Below are 23,330 nucleotides of genomic sequence, written 5' to 3'. Positions count from 1 at the left end.
TACATTCTCTATTACTGGTGTGTTCTGAGGCTGTAGTAATGGATGTATACAATGGCAGCAGCACGGTATAGTGTTTGAAATTGTTTCAAACCTCTTTAAGGCACAGGTTCTCAAACTCCGTATACAGGACCCCAAACAGTGCATGTTTCTATGTCTCCTCACAGAATAACAAGTGAAATTAGCTCACCTGTGGACTTTTTAAACTGTCTGTGAGTGATGAATGCACCTGCTAGATTACCTGGAAGTTATGACCTGTGTGCGGTCCTGAGGACAGAGTTTGAGAACCATGGTTTTAAGCTATGCTGTCACTCCTGTTTTGTTTGTATAGCATTTTATGAAAAATTTCTTATTTGCTTGTATATGTTGTAATTTAGATTTCTTTTCTTGGTGCAAGGCAAATGTTGTAACAACTATGAACGTAGCTAACTCCTGTACTGAATAAATGGAATGTTCAATACAGTTTATTGCTAAAACCTGCCCTAATGCTAGTGCTATAGAAAATGTTTTTGACAGATTGCTACAGTTATAATGCGGGGAGGGGTGGAGTTACATGCAGTAGCTATATTTTAGCTGATCTAGCTAATTAGTTCCACCTGAAAGTTGGTAATCTCTAAATCTAAAGCTGGGTACACACCTAAAAGATAAATCTGCAAATTGAGTGATCTTTAAGGCCCCCATACATCAGCAATCGATTGTGGCAATCTAGCAATTTGCAACCGATTGTGTATAAAAATTTTGCAATGTATGGGCATCACAGATCGCAGATTGCAACCAAAAAGTGATTGGAATTGTAAAATCTGATTGTCCAACATGTTGGATTTCACAGATGGATTCGGTCTGTAAATTGCTAGTGTATGGACATGATCAGCAGATTTGCAGACCGTTACCAGTAAAATGATGGGCCTTTCAAGATTGTCCGATCTGTGTTTTCTGCAATCGATCTGCAAATCACTTAAAAAGATTGTAATGTATGGGTGCAGATTGCTAGATTGGGAAATCCTAAAATTGGGCAATAAATCTTCAAATTGTTCAATTGTGGTTTTCAGATTGCTGATGTATGGGGGCCTTTAGATACATATGCAGATTATTATTGTTCATACACACTGCGGGTTCCGCTGGCAGTGGGTCGTGTCGCACCACGCTCTCCGCGGCCTCAACTGCAGGTTTACGGACGTTCGGCTGACCTCCTGTATCTGTCCCATCGTGCTATGTGTACATCTGCCATCGGCTGTGCTGCACAGTTGACGCGATATGTCTGCGAACAACGTCTTTCACAGACATATCGCTGGTACAGACTGGCACACGATATTTTGGCCGATCAATTTTTTTAGTTCATCGATGATGAGGTGAAAAGGACGTTAGCATAGGGTTTCATGCAATTGTTTGCACGAACAGCCCCATGCTAGTTGTGTTGGATGCATTATCTATTTCATGCATATTGATTGCATAGTCTAATGCACAGTCTTAGCAGTGTTATGTGGCTGCTCCTGTGCTAAGTGTCAGGCGTGCTGCAGTTAAGGCGCACTTGTGACAAGCCCCAAACCCCTTCTGTACGTTTATTTCAGCTTGCAGCTCAGGAGAGTGTGAGCAGAAATCCATGTTAAGTGCATCCTTGGGGCTCATCGGCCAAAACAATTGAATTAGCTCTTGGCAACTTTAGATGGGAGCTAATTCTCTGAAACAATTGAATGATTCCCTATATGTCAAATGTTTATAAGGTGGGCAGTTTTCCTATATACATTAATGTTGCTGTGGCACCTAAAATGTCATTTTATGTTTTTTCAGATGGAAACCAAATTATTTCTCTTAAGCCACAAATGCACTTCTGTAGCTTAGAGTGCCACATTTTTGTTTTTTAATATTTTTGGTTATGTTCTCTTGATGCTATTTTTAAACAGGATGTAGTTATGAGACATTGGAATCCCGGCAAGGGAATTAAGATAGGTGTCAAAATACGCCTATCTTCATCCTAACGCCGGGGACGCCATCCCGAATGAAGGTAAGTCTGGGGCACCCTTAGCTTTAGCAGCGGGGGGAGGAGTGGAGTTAGGATTAGGGGCGGTTAGGTTTGGGGGGATGGGATTAGTGTTAGGCACCCCCAGGGAGAGATTAGTGTTAGGCACCCCCGGGGGGGAGGTTAGGGTTAGGCACCACTAAGGGAGGATCAGGGTCCTTGCCTGCCGCAGTCGGGATCTTCATCCTGTCGGGCATCCGCTGTCGGGATTTGAACCGACGGTATTTCAATCCCGTTACTTTTAAACTAGCTACCATAACTGTGTATTAAATATAAATAAGTGCTTGAACTGGACATGAAATCTTACTGGAAGATGCAACTTATATGAAAACCAATATTTTTCTGTCGTCTAGTGTCGGTTGATAGGAAATATTTTAATGGAAGCCATACAATTGTACCTTAAGGGACTGATTTAGAGTTGGTTCAAAGTCTACTTGAGGGACATTAAAATAAGTTCACATACTAAAAAATCTGTTTATTTAGTAATATATAGCTTGTATTTACCACCCATATATGCCTTTTAAAGATGAATCCAGGTGAATACAAGAGCAAGTTGAGTACAGTAAAGCTGGGTTCAAATTTGTCGATGTATATTATTTGTTCATTCGATGAACGATATATTGTGAGTGCATTGGCAGGTGAGTGCATACACCAGATATGTCTGTGAACGACGTAGTTTACAGACATATCAGGTTTTCCCTGCAACACAGTCGATCCTACATAACTTTACGACCGACCTGTACACTGGCATCATAACTGAGCGGGCAAATTTAAATGTCAGGCCACACATATCGAGCGGCCGATTGGTAAGTGTATAGCTTACAAATCAGCCACTCAGACGGTGGATCGGTCTGCTGACCGATCTGTCTTTTCAGTGTGTAAAGAGCATAAGGGTGTGCACATGTTAATTGTGCTTCCCGAAGGTGCAGCCTGAGTACTAAATTGTTATTAGCACCATACAGTGCAGATGGTTTAATTGTTGGCATTACTGCCTCAGCGCTGAGGTCGTGGGTTTACTTCCTACTACGGCCCTAACTGTTTGGAGTTTGTATATTTTCCCTATGCTTGCGTAGTTTTTCTCTGGGTATTCCGTGTTCCTTAGGTAAGAGGGCCCTGCTTGAAAGGACTTGCTTTCTATAGGTACACTACATATTAATTTACAGTACATCTAATTGTAGGCCTATTCTGTATTGTGGGAGTTAATTTGTGGCAACCTTAGCCTGTTTGTGCACTGATTGGTGGTTTATCCTTTCCTTTTAGCATAGCACTAACTGGCTCTGTGATAGAACTGGTAAATATTCCTTTATTAGAGATTTAGAGATTGTATGTATAATTTTTTTTTTTTCATTCTAGTACCCTGCACCTGCCACCACACATGCAGTTCCTCTTTCCTGCCTGGGGTGTTGCTCTGGTGCTTCGAACGCACTCAGGTGATGCAACAAACTTCTGATATACAGACCAGTGTGCTAGAAGCACCAGAGCAGAGAGCAAACACCCCAGGCAGGAAAGAGAAACTGCATGGTGTGTGACAGGTGCAATATTTAGTGTTTCTGTAATTTTCAGTATTAAGTTTCCTCTATATTCAAGGCATAAAGGCCCCCATACACTGCATGATATACGTGCCGATCTGATGGATCCGCACGATATAGGTCATATCGTGCTGCGTGCTCCCACGGGCTCGTACATCGCATCCCCAGATCTTCCTGCAGAACCATCTGATCTGGGATGCGATGTACGATCCCATTCATATGGAGGAGGGGGGAGCTGGCATATCGTGCTGTCAGCGGGGACCGCATGATTGCCAGCGGTGACCACACAATCTGTCTGCCAACGGATCGGCAGTCGCCCTACTTGGTGCATGTCAACGTGTATGGGCACCTTAAGTTGCTATATAGGTTTTGTTTATATATTAGTCATCCCTACCTTACACTTAAAAGGTCAGGCATACTTTTTTTTTTTTTTCCCCCCACACTATTCCGGTGTGCGTAATAATCTTCTGACCAGGCTAAGATAACAGGCCCTAGTAACACCAGAAGTTTTATTATCCACACATGGATCAGCCTGTCACTTAGCTTGTGCATGAAGACCCATTTCCAGATATTCTAAAGAATATAAAGATGTGATTTTTTAATAGTATGTATGCCATCCATGTCGGAGTGTCGTTGGGTAGACATTTGATAAGCATATTTTACTTAATGTAGTGATCATAATGACTTATCTTAAGCTCATCCTAAGTTGCAAATTGTGTTGAATGTTCACATTTGCTTAGATATTCGTTTTAGAAAGTAGTCTTCTTTTAAATGTTAACCCTTTTTTAATATGGTGTATTTTTTTTTTTTTTCTTTTCTTAGTTCATCGATGATGAGGCGAAAAGGACGTTGGCATAGGGTTTCTGCCCCCAGATCATCTACTTCACCGTGTAGTATTAAACATTCTCCTACAAGAGAGACCTTGACTTATGCCCAAGCACAGAGAATGGTTGAGATTGAAATAGAAGGCCGATTGCACAGAATAAGTATATTTGATCCTATAGATATTATTTCTGATGATGACCCTACTGCTCAAGAGATAACTGAATGCAATAGCAATAAAGAAAACAGTGAGCAACCACCCCAGGTTTGTCTACGGTCTAAAAGGTATAAAGCAAGTAATGGGAAAAAGAAAAGTGAAGTTCTTCCAACCACTCATGGACATGCTACTACCAGCACTCTCCCAGAGCCCAAAGTCCGTATCGTAGAATGTAGTCCTCCATCTGCTCCCAATAGGCCTGCTGCATACTATACATTTCAGGAAAAGTCCTCAGAAGAGCTGGATAAGGAAGTGGAGTACGACATGGATGAAGAAGATTATGCATGGCTGGAAATAATAAACGAGAAGCGAAAAAGTGATGGTTTCTCTGTAGTGTCCCAAGACATATTTGAATTCCTTATGGACCGATTTGAAAAAGAATCTTATTGTGAAAACCAAAAGCAGGGAGATCAGCAGTCATTAATTGATGAGGATGCAGTATGTTGCATTTGCATGGATGGAGAATGTCAAAATAGTAATGTTATCTTGTTTTGTGATATGTGTAATTTAGCAGTACATCAAGAGTGTTATGGTGTGCCATACATACCGGAAGGACAGTGGCTCTGCAGGCATTGTCTTCAATCACGGACTACAGCTGTTGATTGCGTGTTGTGCCCAAACAAGGGAGGTGCCTTTAAAAAGACTGATGATGATCGATGGGGTCATGTCGTCTGTGCTCTCTGGATACCCGAAGTGGGATTTGCAAATACTGTTTTTATTGAACCAATTGATGGTGTACGTAACATTCCCCAAGCGAGATGGAAACTAACTTGCTACCTCTGTAAGCAAAAAGGTGTTGGTGCCTGCATTCAGTGCCATAAGGCTAACTGTTATACAGCTTTTCATGTAACCTGTGCCCAAAAGGCTGGATTGTACATGAAAATGGAGCCTGTGAAGGAAGTGACTGTCAGTGGCACAACGTTCTCTGTAAAAAAGACAGCATACTGTGATGCACATACTCCATCAGGGTGTGTAAGGAGGCCACTAAATATTTATGAAGAGCCTGAATCTAAAAATGGTATTTGTAGGAAAGGCTCTGATAGACCCATCAGATCAACATCTAAAGTTAGGAAAAAAGCTAAGAAAACAAAAAAAGCTTTGACTGAAACTTGTACAGTAATACCAACAGTCAGTGTCCCTGATATTCCACCTCAAAGGTAAGAAAGTAAATTGTACCTAGATGCTAGTAAAATGTGTTCTCTTTTGGTAATTAACTTTAAATTTGCAACCACATTCAATACTTATTCATAGGAGGGTGGTTCAATAAATAAAGTAACAAGACTACCTCATTGCATAAATTTGTTCAACTCGTACATAAACCTATAATCAATAGTATGGCCGTGGTACAGATTATTTTTCCACATAGTCCCCATATTTTTTTTAAGCATTTGTTCCAACGGTACACCAAGGGATCAATTCCAGCATAGAAGAAATAAGTGTCAAGTGCCTGAAGCCTGTACATGACTGCTTGCTGAACTTCACCGTCAGTTGCGAATCGCTTTCCACCCGGGTGCTTCTTCAGTTGTCCAAAGATATGGAAATCACTCTGCCAGGTCAGGGCTTTAGGGAGGATGGTCCGGTACTTCCCAATGGTAGCGCTGTAACAACTTGCACGTGTAGTTGGCTAAATGTGAATTGGCATTATCATGCAGCAGTATGACGCCTGTTTGTAGCAACCCAGGTTGTTTTCTATGATTTGTCATCCGCAACTGGCTCAATTGTACCACAGTATCTCCGTTGTTGAGGAAGTCAAGAAGAAGCATGCCCTTGTGGTCCCAAAACACTGTCTCCTTTGCTGATGGAGTTATTTTTGAATTACTTTAAAAGTGGGAACGATGCGTGTTTTCATGTCATGGATGCATTGCTGTCTCGTCACATAATGCACCCATCTCCTGTAACAACAATACGCTGGAGGAACTGCACTACCTCCTCATAGTACCGCGTCAAGTGCATGATAGACAATCCAATCCTGTTGGTTTTGTGAACTTCTGTGAATTGCACTGGCACCCAGCGTAAACACTTTTTTTCCTGTACTTCAGTTGCTCCTGAACGATGTGCACAGTACCCACTGAGATGTTCAGTAAATCAGTAATATCACTCGAATGCATCTGTCCTCTTGAATCAGACGTTCAGTGCTGCACAAATTGTCATCTGTGGTGGATGTGCTTGGCTGGCCGGATTGCTGCTCATCTTGAACGTCTGTCTTGCCGTTATCAAAGGCAGCGCACTAAACCTGATTCCATGACATTATCACTGTATACTTTGATAAACTGGCGATGAATTTCAGCTGCTGATATGCCCTTTAGACACACAGATCTGATCACTCTACGCATCTTAATGTTTGTCCATGTTTTTGCCAGCCCCGCCATCTTACAACTGATGATGTGCCCATATGACTGATATTGAGGCGCAGTCTAATGGCCATGAGCGGAAGCAGTGGTCTACCTGCTCTGGCATGGCGGGAAATTAGAATGAAATAGAGAACATTACACACGTGAGAGGTATTGTTACCTTACTTATTGAACCACCCTTGTAAATGCCTGACTGTCTTAATATATATAAAACTATTGTATGTTCTGCTTTTGATAAACGCTGAGGTCACCAAATGGTGTTAGGTGTGTATTTTGCTTGACTTAATGAAAGTAGATGGAGGGGGAATTTTTTAAAAAAAAAAAATTGCATCAAAGTTTTCTGGGTAGTATAAAGAAAAAAAAAAAATCCTGCTGCAAACCATCATTGCAAGAAAAGGTAAAAAATAAATAAATATTGGCACCATCTGAGTTGCAATTTGGTACAGGTCTTTGGTAACTAAATGGTGATTTGTGTCCAAAAATGTAGAGGTAATTGAATAGGTGAAAATTGTATTTTTTTTTCGCTCAAGTTTTAATTGGTTGAGGAATGTTAGTCCACCTTTGTACTACTATTCTTCTTTTTACTTTCGTTAGTTTGTCTGCTTTCTTCTGTAAATTACTTGCTAGTGATGGTCATCAATGGGTTCATTGATGGTGCCATCAGTGATTAACATCGATGGCATGTAGCCATCAACAGTGAATCATGGGTGGTTTGCTGCCATCAATGGATATCTCTGCAGAGTCTATATATACGAAAAAAAGTACTGAATCTGCGCAAACAGACTGCAGCCAATGGAAACTCGAGAGGCTCCTTACCACTCTTTTATACAAAACTAATAATCATATATAGAGTCCCATTCGGCGCTGTCAGTGACAGCAGAGGGCAATGGCAGTTGGCAGGCCAATCATTGAATAGCGGCCGGGCTTAGTGGCGCAACGGCCAGTATAAAATTATATATATATATATATATTTATTTATTTTCTCCCCATCACTAATACCAACCTTAAAAATGTCTTGACATATACTCCACAACTGCATTATAAATTACATAAAGTAATAAGTATCAATTAGTGTGTCATGTTAATTATAATGCTGTGATGTTAGTAATGCTTATGCATAGTATCTGCGATTGGTGTATGTCCTCTGGCAACCAAAAGGAGCTACTCAAAATGAATCTTTGAGGCAGGCTTCCACAAAGGGACACTGATATAGCTTTCCTTGCAGGGGACCATAGATGCTCAAAACTGCGTCACAGGGATATTCTCTCTTGGCATACAGTGCCATCTACCTACACACAATGTTCTAGCAGACACAAAAAACTACAATAAAGACCACATTTTAATTGGGAAGACTTTTTTTTTTTTTTTTTCTATTTAAAGATAACAGAATGAGCATCACTCAGCTTATTATGGTATTGACATGTATTCTGTACAAAGTTTTTAAACCTCTAAGCATTATTTGTAAAGTAACTGAACAGTCACATAACTGTTATTACCAACTGTAGGTCATGTAAGCCAGTCACTGATTGCATAGAGTTGGTTAAAAGTAAAGGCATACGTTATTTTTTTTTTTGGACATGCCCCGTTTAAAACCAAACTTTTTAAGAGCATTTTCTTCTTCAGGGTCCATGGGGATATTCTGGTTGGAGACCAGGCACCAAACAGCAAAATCTTCAGCTCCCAGGATGCCTCTGGTCCTCCTCCATATATACCCAGCCCCTAGCCATAGGACTTCAGTTGTTCGTTTGGTGCGGCAGGATTAAAACGCACCTTTGCAATAGGGGCCTGCTCTACTCAGTCCTAAGCTTTTTATTTTATGTTTTTGGGTTGGCAGTACGAAGCGTCTGAATTAAGACGCATATACTGCGACCCCATCTACCTTCGCCGGGCCGCAACACCAGTAACTGGGCTGGTAATTTTGGCAGGTCGCGACTAAGCTTGCTAGCCGCAATGCTGTGACCTGGACTGCAACCATACGCACACAGAGATGTCAGGTAAGGCGAGTCTTCGCTTACAGGGAATCGTGCGCGGCAGTCCTTGGTTCTGGTGTCATATGCACCAGAAGCCGCTGCTGTCAGCGCCCGGGAATGTCCACGTTCTCGCTACACCATCGGGGCCTTATCGTCTGACGCCGGGGATCGGTAACCGATTTCTGCTGCCATGAGGCCAGCGTACCTGGCTGGTTAACGCAGCTTAGGGGAGGTTAGGCGATCCCTCGGCAGGTTCGACCCAGACGCAGTCCCTACAGAGGGTTTCGCTTGTCTAGGTTGCTTCGCCTACCCTCTGTGTGTATGAGATGCTCACGGTCCACGCTCAGTGCGCCCTGTATCTGTTGGTCTCAGGAGGGTTTGGGTCAGTCTCCATGTATACCTATCCCTTGGTTAAGGTGTATATAGTGCTCTATATCCTACCATTCCTTTGTGTAGTTGATTTACAGTTGATTGTAATTATATTACATATGCATTGTATGTGACGGTTTGCTAGCTGCTGTATTGACACGATCTTATAATTGACAGAGAGAAATAACTCCGTTTTTTTTTTCTCTCATCCTCTTGGGGTGGAGGTTTTTCTCTTTTCTCTGAGTACTTCACATTCATTTAAAGTTTGAAGGCTGTCACATAACATTGCAATTATTGCCTTTACTGAACATGTCAAAATATAAAGGGATACAGGAGGGGGAGCCCTCTGGTTTCATATAAATTATGTATGGCTTATTTGTCCCCTCAGGACATTAAGGATGGTTTGTGTGTTGTCTGTCATAAAGAGCCACCTAACCAGTCCAGTTTACATGTTCCTGGATAAGAGCCTTCTTGGGTATCCTCTTTGTCCCAGGTAATGAAGCAGTTTGTGGATTGTATGGGTGCTCCCACTATGCCTCTTTGGGTGGGGTGTCCACAACATGCTATGTTTGCACCTCCAATGCATTTTTTGATTGAAGCATGTCTTAAAACGATCTTATCTGGAGCAGTTACTCGTCCAGCTATGGCTGTAGCCTGGGTAGTCAAAGCTGTTGAAGAATTGATGGGAGTATTGGCAAATTCTCTACCAAATGCTACCAGAGAGCAGATTATGTAAATCTCCCATATACGGGAAGCGGCTTCCTATCTGGTAGGAGCTGCTGTAGCTGCTCTAATTTTAGCTTCTAAAGCTTCAGCAGCTTCAATAGTGGCATGCAGGGCCCTTTGGTTAAAATCCTGGAAAGCTGATACAGGATCAAAGAAGGCTCTGGAAGTTATAACTTTCTATGGAAAAGTATTTTTTGGAGCAGAGTTGGATAAAATAGCTACTCTGGCAGCTTCAAAGTCAGCAGGTCTGCTATCTACGGCAACTATAAAGTCTAGGCAGGTTTCTTTTTGGTCCTTCCATCCTCAGGGACGAGCAGGGGGAACAGCCTTCCCCTGACGTCTAGTTTTCTCAAAATATCAAGGCGACAGACTAAAAGGTCTTGCCAGACAAGACGTCCAGCTTCTAAACCGGACGACAAACCCTCTGCCTGATCGGCCGGGCGTCCTCCTGGGGGATCCCAGGGTGGGAGGCCGACTTCTTCAGTTAGCGGTTTGTTGGTGTCAAACAGCAGATGCCTGGGTCTTTTTTTTGCACAGATCCTCCAGCAAATGTGGTAAAGGCTTTGGCCCTTCAGTAAGCCATTCACTCCCTGCTGCAGGCGGGGGTAATAGTCCCGGTTCCTGTGCTTCAACAGTGAAGGGGTTGTTATTCTAATCTATGTTCAGAATCTGAACAGGGTTATCGCCCTATACTAAATCTGTAAACCCTTAACAGGTTTATCAATGTAACCAAGTTTCGTATGGAAACTCTTTGATCAATTATTTTGACAATGGAGCCTGGGGATTACATGGCTTCCCTGGAAATTCAGGATGCATATCTGCATGTTTCTATTATACCATCCCACCAGCAATTTTTATGGTTTGCTGTCCTTCAGCAACATTACCAATTTCAGGCTCTACTCTTTGGCCTATTTACGGCTCCCTGGGTATTTGCCGAAATAATGGCAGTCATGACAACCTATCTCAGGCATCAGTGAGTCAGAATTCTGCCATATGGATGACTTTCTGATAATGGCACAAAACCATCTTCATCTGACCATAGCCTGCTTACAAAAGCACGGCTGGATCATCAATTGGAAGAAATCATCACTTTCTCCAACACAGCAGATGGTACATTTGGTAGCTCTTCTGGATTCTCTGGCACAGACAGTGTTTCTGCCAGAGGACAAGATGGTGGCCCTAGCGTTGCGAATATGCCAGCTGCTTTGCAAGCGAAGGGTATCCATTCTGTTAGCAGTGCAGTTCCTGGGATCAATAGCATCCACCTTCGACATGGTGGGGTATGCTCCGTTCCATTCCAGGCCTCTGCAAAGATTGATACACTCAAAGTGGAATTGACAGTATCATCGAATAAAGTCCCAGAGAATCCTTCTTACTCCAGAGGTTTGTCACTCCCTTCTGTGGTGGTTGAGAAAGGATCATCTGAACAAAGGGTGCCCATTCTGGATTCCAAATTGGGTTCTGCTCACCATAGATGCCAGTCTTCGCGGATAGGCAGCAGTGACAGGTTATCACACCTTTCAGGGAAGATGGACAGAGAGCTCTCATGGCGTCACGTCACAACCACAAGGTCCCCAGGTATAGGTCCAAAGCCCCATCAACAACCATCGTGGATGCACTGGCAGTAAAAAGAGACTTCAAGATGGTGTATCTCTTTTCTCCGATCTCCCTCCTCCCAAGAGTTCTCAGGAAATGCCAGCAGGAAGATGGAACAATAATACTGGTGGCTCTGGCTTGGCCCAGACGTCATTGGTTCACCGACATACAGAATCTGTCAGACAGTCGTATCCTCTTCCTGGATGGCAGGGTCCCTGCCGGCATCCGGACTTTCCTCGTCTGGCTTTGACGGCATGGCTCTTGAATCTTCCATCCTAAGAGCAAAAGGTTTTTCCAATTCTTTAATTCAAACAATGCTTAGGGCACGGAAGGCCTGCCTCTGCCCTCATATATTAGAGTTTGGCATTCTTTTGGTCAATGGTGTTCCCACAGAAAGTATGATTCTAAGTTGTTTAGGATTTCCAGGATACTGGCTTTTCTCCAGGCAGGTCTAGACCATGGTCTCCGCCTGGCTACTTTTGAGAATGCAGGTTTCTGCTCTGTCAGTCTGGTTCCAGAGGAAGATTGCCTCATTACCAGATGTTAGACTTTTTTTTTTTTTCCAAGGAGTTCTGCTCTTCTCGCTATCGCTTCTGCTCGCAGAGTCTCTGATTTGGCAGCGCTTTCTTGTTGCCCTCTCCATTTTAGATTTTTCACCAGGATAAAGTTCTGCGTAAGAGGGAGGGTTACCTTCCTAAGGTAGTGTCCAGTTTTCATGTAAATGAAGTTGTGGTTCCAGCTTTTCAGGCTCCAGAACTTTCTGTAGATGAAGCCTCCTTGGATGTATTTTGTGCTCTCTTATCTATGTGGAGCGCACAAACTCTGGGCCTAATTCAGACCCGCTCGCGCTTTGGTGGGCGTGCCTGCCCAGACGGAGGCGTTCTCATGACCTATCGCACATTTGTCATGTCTGAGGGTAAAGGTGAGAAGGGTGAGCCTCCTGTGCTCAAGTCATGTAAAGCCTGTTTGGCAGGCCTGTCTGAACAGGATTTTTTGCAGGATGGATTGTGTAGTGCCTGTTGTAAACAGCCACCTTTCTTATCCGGAACACCTTCACCTATACAAGAGCCATTGTGGGTAGCGTCTTAGTAGCAGGTTTTGTCACATACGGTGGATTCAATCGCAGCGTTGTGTGCTCTTACCACAATATTGCCTCCTACTGTGGGATACCCACAGCAGTTGCATCCTTCTATGTACATGTCCCCTATGAATCCCTGTTGGTTTGATTCTTCTGCTCACTCTAGTCAGAGTATGCTGCCGTCTATAGCCCCATAGCAGGTGATGCAGGCGGATAGACCAGTGGCAGTAACGAAGCTGGGGCATAAGAGAGGTTCTCTTCAGATGTTGCCTCAGGATACTGACCCACCCTCTTCATCGCACTCTGATACTCAAAGTTCTGGGTCTTACTCAGTGGAAGAAGGACAATCAATCCTCTGTGGGTGTCCCATCTCTGGTGAGAGCGGTTAGCTCTGTCCTCAGTATAGAGCGGTGGTTCTCAAACAGTCCTCAGGACCCCACAAAGGTCATGTTTTACAGGTCACCCAGCAGATGCATAGGTGTAGTAATTACTCCGACACATTTTAAAAGATCCACAGGTGGAGCTAATTTTACTTGCGTTTCTGTGTGGAGACCTGGAAAACATGCACTGTTTGGGGTTCTGAGGACTGAGTTTGAGAACGTGTGGTATAGAGGAAGAAGAGGTACCGCCGAAAGCTAAGATTCCGGTCTTTAGGCATCAAAATTTGGCTAGAGATTATTTTCCTCAGTCTGAGCAACTGACAATCTCATGTCTGAAGCATGGTCCACTCCAAATAAGCATTTCCATACTACAAGGAATTTAACCTCTCGATATCAATTTGCTCAGGGTGAATGTAGCAAATGGGAAGTTCCTTCATCAGTAGATGCTTATGTGACTAGATTTATCAAGAGCTCTATTTTACCTATTCCTGCAGCATATTCTTTGAAGGAGGTTACAGATAGAATACTTGAAAACTGTGATTTTTAATAGTTAATATTATCTGGAGCTATTACCAGGCCAGCTATGGCTGTAGCCTGGGTAGCCAAGGCTGTGGAAGAATGGACAAAGTCTCTGGGGGATAGCATGCCTAATGCTACCAGAGAACAGCTGTCTTCCCTCTGTCAGATGCGAGAAGCAGGTATCTTGGCTTCTAGGGTATCTGCAGCATCAGTTGCAGCTCGAAGAACCCTTTGGCTAAAAACCTGGAAGGCTGTTACATGTTCCAAGAAAGCTCTGGAATCCTTGCCTTTTGTGGGGAAGGTATGGTTTGGGCCAGAGCTGGATGACCTAGTGTCTTCTCTGACGACATCTAAATCTGCGGGCTTGCCATCTACGACTTCCCCTAAGTATAGGCAGCCGTCTGCTTGGTCCTTTCGTCCACAAGGTAGAGCAAAGGGACAGTCTTCCTCTAGACAGGATAATTCCCACAGGAGACGGCAGACCAAGAAATCCACGTCAGCCAAGCTTCCTATTTCCAAACCAGATGGTAAGCCCACTGTCTGATGGGGCAGGCCTCCCCCTGGGGGGTCTCAGGGTTGGAGGTCGACTCCTGCAGTTTTCTCAGGCCTGGCATCAGACCACGACAGATGCCTGGGTTCGAGAGCAACATTACCAATTTCAGGCTCTACCCTTCGGACTGGCCACAGCCCCTCGGGTATTTACCAAGATAATGGCAGTGATGACTGCTCATCTCAGACGATAAGTGGTCAGGATACTGCCATATTTGGACAACCTCCTGATATTCGCACAATCGCAGTAGTAATTACAATCTCATCTGCAGATGACCATTGTCTGCACGGCTGGATAATAAATTGGAATGCACCTGGCCTCAGTTAGGATCTGTTCTTTGCTTTTTTGTATCACTGATTCACTCTTCGTATTTTGAGTGTTTATTGGGTACATTGTACTTCCTTCTCGACTTTCCGTCTCTTGCCGTTAGGCTTGTTTACAAACTGCCTGTGGCTGGAGGCGGGCTATATAGGGAGGAGGACCAGTGCACGCTGGGAGCTTTAAAGCTGTAGCTGTTTGGTGCAATGGATCTCTACAACTACATACCCCAAGGTAGATAACTTTTTCTTCGAGGCTCATAGGGTCCACAGAATCTAAGGCAGTGCTTGACGAGTCCTGGGGGCCAGGTTACCATGGTGACCAAACTTTGCAGGGAGGGGGCGGAAGCAGACCCCTGTCAGCTCTAGTGCAGGTTAGTGTCTGTAGTATTGCAGAGGTCATTTCATGCACAGGAGTACATGTTCTGAGAGTCGCCTGCGGTGACTATTGTCTGTCCATCCTGGCCTGCGCTGGCTTCTCCTGTACGTCCCATCCTGCACTGACGACTCCTCTCCATCCCATGCCTGCGCTTGACTCATCCTCTCCATCCTGGGCCTGCTGTGATTCCTGCTGTCTGCCCCTCTGTGCTTATCCTCCTGTACGTCCCAGCTGTCTGCTGTATCCTAACTCCGGCTACATAGAGCTCTCTGGTAAGAGGGTCTGTGTGGCCAGGGATTGCGTAGCGGCTTCAGTGGGATAGTGGTGTGACCACTAGGGGGGGGCATGGCTGCAGAGGAGTGGTTTGCTGGCAGGTACCCCCCTAGTTGTTTCTATTGAGGGGGGGGGGGTTGGCCGAAGATAATGCACATGCACTGCCATGCCATTACTAGAGAATGATCCGATGATTCCCTCTTTGAAAATGTTGTGATATTGTAGGCTTCAGGCTTTGATGGCTATTCCCTTCAAAAGATGACATTAACTTTCAGGTCTTAAGCTCTGAGAAGATGAGCTTTTATGGAGCTTGATACATCTGTTCAAATCATAGTCCCCATAGACACCTATGCGGATTTCTCTGCCGAATGAGAATCGGGAGTGCAGCTGATATCGCCATTATATTTTGCGGATGGTCATACATGTTGGAAATGTGCAAAGTCTTTATTAAGTTATTCAAATAGCGACAGCATTTGTCTTTGTTATACAAGTGGGAACAGAACCATAATAAAACGAGCATGGGTAATAAGAAAAGGGGGAATTCAATTAAGAGAGGGGATGTAGCTACCGGGATCAGTGCCTGGAGCTATTCAATTGTAAACCCACTCAAGCTGGGAGCTGCAGTTAAGTGCGATTAATGCATGTTCAGACTTAAGTGCACGGCGCAGTGCTGTTACAACACGCAATAACATGCGGCAACACCGCGACTAGCCCTGAGGCACTAGTTAGTGTGGATTTCTACTCGCACCTTAGGAGGGTGCCAGCAGAAATTGCTAGTCGCTGGATTATAGCATGGGCAGTTGAATAGCTCTTGGCACTTGAGGTAAGAGGGCCTTGCTTGCAAGCTTGCAATCTATAGGGAAACTTAAGTTATTTTCCACAAATGTGTGTTAATGCATCTGTCCCCTGACTTTTGTGGCTTTTGGTTTTGCTCCAAAATAATAGGTAGCACAGTTAAGTTGACCATAGTCGAAGATTTGGTTCACTTGGCGTGATCATTGATGCCAGGTATGTGCACAAATATGCTGGACAGTACTGTACAAATTTGGGTATGTTGGCAATCATTTGACACTACTGTCCTGTTAGCTTGGAAGAAGAGCTAATGGATCTGCACGGTCTTTGCACATCTGTTGAAATTGGGAGAAAATACTTGATTTCTAAAGCTGCATACACACACAACGATTTTGTTACCAACGATTTTCTGTCAGATTTTTTAAAGTGTAATGAACGAATTTTTCAACTACAAACGATTTTTGCAACTTCCCTCAATGAAAATGGTTCATTTGGTCAGTCGGAATGAACTACAAACGGGAACGCACATGAACGATAATCATTCATTGTTATAACTCCGAAACTGAACGATTTTTTTCAACGATTGAACAATAATGACGTTATAGTTAAATCGTTCAAAAAATCGACAAGTGTGTATGCTCCTTTAGTTCTGTAATGGGTATTAGACGCTTCGACAAAAAAGGCTAATCTTTGGGTGAAAATGGGTAGGTTGTACATTTTATGGGGGCCATGGGTAGGCAGCCTCCTGAAGTGGCAAACAGGAATGTGCTATAAGTTATCATTATGGCTGCCCAAAGCAGTGATTTAGACTGGTTTAGCTGCTTAGCGTGGCTAAACCTGGTGGTGTGTGTGTAAACACGCAACATGGGTCCCATAATGGAGCAACAATTGAATTGCTCAGTCAGATGGCCATTAGTTAAGGCGCCCAATAAAATAATTGAATCGCTCCCTTGGGTGCACACAGAGGCGCCGAGAGGGGGTGGCGGGTACTGATTGCCTGGGCTGCTGAAGGGGCCTGGCGCCGCTCCCCCTCCTTAAATCACAGCAGCCCGGCTGCAGTGGGAGATTGCTTGTGCCACAGCAGTCTCCTATGCTTGTCTCCCTGCAGTTATGTGCCAGGCGTGGCTACGGGGGTGTGGCTACGCCTCTTGCAAATAGGCCACACCACTTTCTTTCACCTGGGCCCGGTGGCTTCTCTATGCCCAATATAGCATGTGCCCGTCCAGTGATCGCGCTGAGCAAAAAAATGTGTGGGTCCCAGGGCCCCTCACTTTAAAAAATATTGGGGTCCTACTCCACTGTTTCTGGGTCCCATCACAAATTACGGGGGTGAGGGCAGGCAGCAGTTGGGGCAGTGCTGGGGGGAGGAAGCAGTTTGGGTAGAGCTGGGGGTAGAGGCAGGGAGAAGTGGTGGATAAGGGCAGGCAGTGCTGGGGGCAGGGAGGAGGTAAATGCAGACAGCAGTTGGGAAAGTGCTGGGGGGCTAGGATAAAGCTAGGGGCAGAGTGCTAGGGGTAGGGGGGCAAGAGTAGAAATCAGCTGTGGCAGCATTAGAGCAAGGAGGGTGTTAGGGGCAGGCACAACTAGGGATAGTGTTTCTCACTCCCTCTTCCTCTCCCTCTCAATCCGCGCTATAGCGCATTTTTACGTGTTACAGGCTGATGGGGACCCAGTTTTGAAAACTAAGAGCATCCTGCAGGATGCGCTGTGTGCAGTGTCACAGCAGCCAATCGTCTCTGTCCTCACAACTAATAGCCGCCAGCTGTGTTTCCTCATCTAATGCCCTCCCCTCCGATCCTCACCCGATCTCCAGGCATCTCCGAAAAGCCAGACAACGGGAATGCCAGGCTCCACCCACTCCCTAGGAGAAGCAGCAGCGCCTCCAGCCAATCACTAGCTACCTGTTTCCCCAGCCAATCAGCAGTCTGCAGTGTCTTCCCCCCTCTCAGCCCACCAGCACAGCTCTTTGATCTGCTTAGGGCTCTTTCCTCCAGCTCAGGTCAGTGAGTCTCCACAACGGTGCCTCTGCATCCTCTACAGGGCGCACTGGCCCAGGGACCTGCTGGCAGCAGCATGTACCTATGCCGCAGAGACTGGCTTGACTCACCCAGTGCAGTGCAGCCACTCTCCTCCTTTGCAAAGGTAAGTGGTAGTCTCTGTCACTGCCCCATGATGTGTGCTCTGTGTATGGGCAGTGAACCACCGTGACACCCCATGACTGCCTACACTTCCCTGCCTTGCATCTGTTCCCGGAGAGACTGTTAGACTTATGGCTGTGACCCTGTAAGGTAGAGAAGTCTCTCACCCCTGCAGCAGTGTGTGTCCCCTGTGCCTGCAGTGCCTTAGAACCTACCCCCAGTACTGCCTGTCCCTAAGCACCTGCTCGCCCCCCAGTCTTGCCCCAGCTGCTATCTACCCTTGCCCCCTCCCTACCCTCAGTACTGCCTGCCCCCAATTCTATCCCTGCCCACCAGTAATATCCTAGCTGCTATCTACTTCCTCCCTACCCCCACAGCACTGTCCCTAGTGGTGCCTGCCCCTAACAACCTCCTTGCTCTAATGCTGCCACAGCTGATTTCTACTCTTGCCCCCCCTAGCTCTCTGCCCCTAGCTCTATCCTAGCCCCCCCAGCACTTTCCCAACTGCTGTCTGTATTTACCTCCTCCCTGCCCCCAGCACTGCCTGCCCTTATTTTGCCCTTATCCACCACTTCTCCCTGCCCCTACCTCCACCCGAACTACTGCTTACCCTTAACCCCCTCTACCCCAACTGCTACCTGCCCCCAGCATTGTACTATAATATGTGGCAGGACACACAGTGTAATAGGACCCCCATTTTTTTAAAGTGAGGGGTCCCTGGGACACACACACTTTTTTGCTAAGTGTGAATATATATATATATATATATATATATATATATAACAGAGGGGTGACATTAGGGGTTAACACTCCTCTCATCACAATGGTACATAGCGTTCCCGCTAGGCTGTTTTAGCGGGGCGCGGCGCCCTGCCCTCCTTCTGGAGGGCAAAAAGCACCCTGCCCTCCAGGAGGAGGGCAAAAAGCGCCCTGCCCTCACAGCCTGCGGGAGCCGTTCTCACCCGCGGGACGCAGTGTCCCGCGGGTGGAGAAACATGCGGTGACCCGGCGTCTATTCTCCCTGTCTGCAGGGCTTGGGGGCTGCCCGGCGTGTCTGTAAGTGCCGGGCACGCCCCCAAAAGTGACGAAAAGGGGACGCGTCTTATAGACACGCCCCCTTCTCGCCTTCGGCGCGCGCGTGCTTTCCCTCTAGCTCCGGCGCCCTCCCTCCCGCCGGAGCTAGAAGGAACCCTAGGTACACACTAGTCCCTCGCTTCTCACTGGTCCCTTCACTCACAGCACACACATGGCTAGTGAGTACGGGGTGAGAAGATATTACCTCTATCCTGTGTCGCCTGCAAATACCCTAGCCGCACCGCTCCTCTTTAGCCCAGGCAGCTTGTTACGTACTCTCCAATCTGCCTCCATTTTAATCTCCACCTCCCCAGACAACTGCAGTCAGGACATGAGAGCACATGCTCCGGCCTCTGTCTCTCTGGGTTGGCTCCAGGCTCCTCATGCACAGTCCTCTGCTCCCCTTCCCTTCCGGCGGCTGCTGTGTGCTGTACAATCCAGGGTCGGCTCTGCTCGTTGTGTCCTGCAAATAGCTAGGGGGCGGCGAGCCGCGGGCGTCATCCTCATTGGATAAAGAGATTCAACCGCCCGAAGCCGATTCCAGACATATTGCATTGCTGTGTTGCACAGCCGATGGCAGATATATCTGTCCATCGTGCTGTGCATACGGGCAGTCAGCCGACCACCCGTACACTTGCCGCAAAAGCCGTGGGAGGGGGCCAGATGACAGATAATGGTTGTTCAGTGTGCATGAACATCCATAATCTGCAAATCTCTCGATCTGCAGAAATAGCTTTGGGTGTGTACCCAGCTTAAGATGTGTTTGCAGTTCATATACTTCTGAAAAGGCATTTTAAAAAGAATGTGTACAAAATATATACATAATTGAAGATTTTTAATGTAAGTTATTTTTGGTAAAGTGTTATGCATCTTCCTGCGGGATACCAGGACATATGGGAAAGATTCCTGGACTGCACACCCTGAAAATAAATATCTATCCTATCTATCTATCTATCTATCTATCTATCTATCTATCTATCTATCTATCTATCTATCTATATTATGGAGGTGCTACCTGATGAGACTAGTTGCACTCACAAAAACAGACAAAATCTCAGGTGCACAACTCCAAATCACTGATATTATATAAATGCAATAAAATGTTGCAATCAATAGAGGTTTTTAGCATAATCATGGACAAGGTTATGGGCCTACCCACCATATCCAGGTAACTTCTTTAGGGTAGGTCCCTAACATACTAGGATTCAAATCCATAGCGCAGGACACCCCAAACTGGCCCAGCCAAGCTGCCCAAGGGCACCGCCACAGTAAGAAAAGTGAAGGGTAAAAGAGCTAGTTAAGAGCAGCCACTGCATATAAAGAATGAAAATAAAAAAGTGAAGTACATGTATAATAAACAAACAGTGAAGGGTTAATTGTGTTATAAAAGAAAAATGTGTTTTAATGCGGTGCCCTGAAACAGATCAACCAAAGCAATCCAGGGGGACCCACGCCCCAAAAATGAACCAAAGTTGCACTACAGTATATAACTTGTAGGACTTACCTAGAATTGTGCCTATTACCAGTGTGCATATACAATACCAGACTCCATGCTTTTAAGCTAATAAGGTAGGGGTGCTAATCCAGACTGAGGACGTCTCCTTTCCCTCAGGTGTGCAATAAAGCACATTAAATGGAGTATAGGGGAAAGATTCCTGGACTGCACACCCGGAATATATATAATAGGAGGTGCTACCTGATGAGACTAATTGCAGGCACAAAAGCAGACAAAATCTCAGGTGCACAACTCCAAATCACTGATATTATATAAATGCAATAAAATGTTGCAATCAATAGAGGTTTTTAGCATAATCTTGGCCAAGGTTATGGGCCTACCCACCATATCCAGGTAACCTCTTTAGGGTAGGTCCCTAACATACTAGGATTCAAATCCAGAGCGCAGGACACCCCCAATCTGGCCCAGCCAAGCTGCCCCAGGGCACCACCACAGTAAGAAAAGTGCAGTGTAAAAGAGATGACTAGAATAACATGTGAATGTCACATGTTCATTGTAATTTATATGCATTAAGAGCTACATTTTATGATCAGAAATACATTTTGATGTACGTTTCATCTTTGCAGTTGTTAATGAAGTAAATATGTAAAAATTCCACTACCTCCAAGAGTATGAACCCAACTCGTGGACTTGCATGATCTTGTGCTTTTGTCTTTAACTTTTTTATCAAGGTGTCAACTGCAGCATAAATGATTGATTTATTAAGGTGGTAGTGCCTGTTCAGACGCTAATGAAAGGCATGTTAAGGCACCTTGCCCTCTTTCTTTAAAACATGAACTATTTCTCTCTTGAATTAGTATTTATTCTCCCTCACTGATGATGCTCTGATCCTAAATCATTCTACTTTCCTTGTAGAGTACATGTGTGTACTTGTGGGTTTTGGCTGGGTGCTCATGTTTCCTTCTGCAGTGCAAATACAAACCGGAAGATAATTGGTTTGTCACTAAACTGGCCTCAGTGTATTAATGCGTTTCTGTTTTGTGGATGGGAGTTTAGCTTTTAAGCGTCACAGCAGCAGGGAGTGACTGTATTACTATGATTTTAGTACTGCAGCATATGCTGGCACAGCAGATTAAAGCCTCTGTACCTTTTGATGTAGTACTGCCATGTCATGCCAGCTGTGGCTTTTCAAAACTTCCTAGCCGGTATCCTGCTGCTATCCAGTTAAAATTATCATTTTTTTTTTTTTTTTTTTATAATGTTGCAGAATATTTTCTCTTCCTTCCCTGTAATAAAACTTGTTCTCCCTCCCACACTTGTCTCCTATAAAGGAAATTTCCAGTGAATTATTTAAATGTGTATGTTACTGCTACTGCCGGTTTTACATTTTTAATTTGAGAATGTTTTGGGATTAGTTTATCCTATTGCGGAAAAACAGATTTTGTTTTTAGACAATAGTTGAAGTTTAGTGCTCAGCAACTACTTCATTCCGATGATCCCATCAGGTGTTACTGTCACAAAAAAGTAACAATAATTTTGCCTTTATATCCTATTATACAACAATCTGCAATATAGAAATGTGAATTGCTAAATCAATTCATAAATTCATAGCAGGTGATAGTTATCTTGAACTGAAGAAAACAATCTGCACACTTCTGTGACCCATTAATAATCTGCTGTTCTAGTTCTGTATAACATGAATGACTCTAAACCATCATACGTTCAAATAGTATAGCAGCTTTTTACTGGTTCACGGGAGTGTGCTGAGTGATGTTTTTCTTTCTCTACATTTACCACATAATCTATGCAAATAGTTGCTGTAGCGCACATTAATTTTGTAGCAAATCAAGACACTGCAAACTTTAGTTACAGGGGTCAATCCAATTAGGTGTGAGTTGCTGTTTTCTCAGCGAATTCACATTGTGAATTATTTTTGCAATCCAATTATCAACTCGCATTGAACCAGTCAGAGTAAATTTGCATATTTCAGTTTGCACCTCCCTGTGGGTGAGAAGTTAGGGAAGATCCTTATTTTAAGGTTAAAGTGTCGGGATACTGTGCACAATTCTTTTGGACACCTCCCCTAATGACTAATTAGGCAATTGGAAGTTTCCAGTTGGATTAATTAGTCAAATAATTACAAGTAATTTTTGGGGGGTTTAAAGAAAACCCCACATTTACATGCACTTCTCACACATTGCATTTGGCTAACAATTCACAACCCCCTGCTGCGAGTCCTACAAGTGGGCATTTTTAATTGGGTTGGAGAATTCTTGGGTGCGAAGTCTGTGGGTTTCATGAAACTAGCAAGTGGCACTTGGATTGACCCCGCAGATTAAAAACGTATCTGCATATGATTGTCTATATTTGTACATACAAAGGTGCTAGTTGCTTTACATGTGGGAATGTGATGGTGCATACACACGGTCAGATTTTGTGTCAGATCTGAACGATAACTATTTTAAAAATCGTTCATATCTGAAAGAAAATCTGACATGTCAGCCTGCAACGATGAACAATGTTTGCAGTCAATCTTGGACGATTCCATTCATTTTCAAATCGTTGGCGAAATCGTTCATCGTTCATCTGACAGATCTGACTGTGTATGCACCATGATACTGATTTCTTGGGTATCCGTTTTAGGTGGAATCCGTATGATGGTATGGGTCACTTGTGCTGGACATCTTGGAAGAGAATGTGGAATTGGTGGCTTGAGGCTTGTTGTTCTTATTCATTGTTGTGGCTGTTGCTATGACCCTGCACCTATCCAAGAAAAATAA

The 23,330-nt window shown here is 44.6% G+C and overlaps 1 protein-coding gene across 3 annotated transcripts in view; it reads left to right on the top strand.

Annotated features, from left to right (window-relative positions):
* Nucleotides 1–23,330, top strand: part of BRD1 (bromodomain containing 1) — a 97,409-nt gene that overhangs the window by 1,638 nt on the left and 72,441 nt on the right. For all 3 annotated transcript variants that reach the window (XR_015872703.1, XM_088457598.1, XM_088457597.1), the window contains exon 2: nucleotides 4,366–5,739. Coding sequence is in view for 2 of the 3 variants with exons in the window: in XM_088457598.1 (XP_088313724.1) it covers nucleotides 4,373–5,739 (1,367 nt within the window). In the remaining variant the exon portion in view is untranslated. The remainder of the gene's footprint in view (nucleotides 1–4,365; nucleotides 5,740–23,330) is intronic.

Source organism: Taudactylus pleione, unplaced genomic scaffold (assembly GCF_031769625.1).
Source record: "Taudactylus pleione unplaced genomic scaffold, aTauple2 ptg000041l, whole genome shotgun sequence".
Taxonomy (NCBI): Eukaryota; Metazoa; Chordata; class Amphibia; order Anura; family Myobatrachidae; genus Taudactylus; species Taudactylus pleione.
The sequence above is the reverse complement of the archived record's forward strand: the minus strand, read 5'-3'. Positions and strand labels throughout refer to the sequence as shown.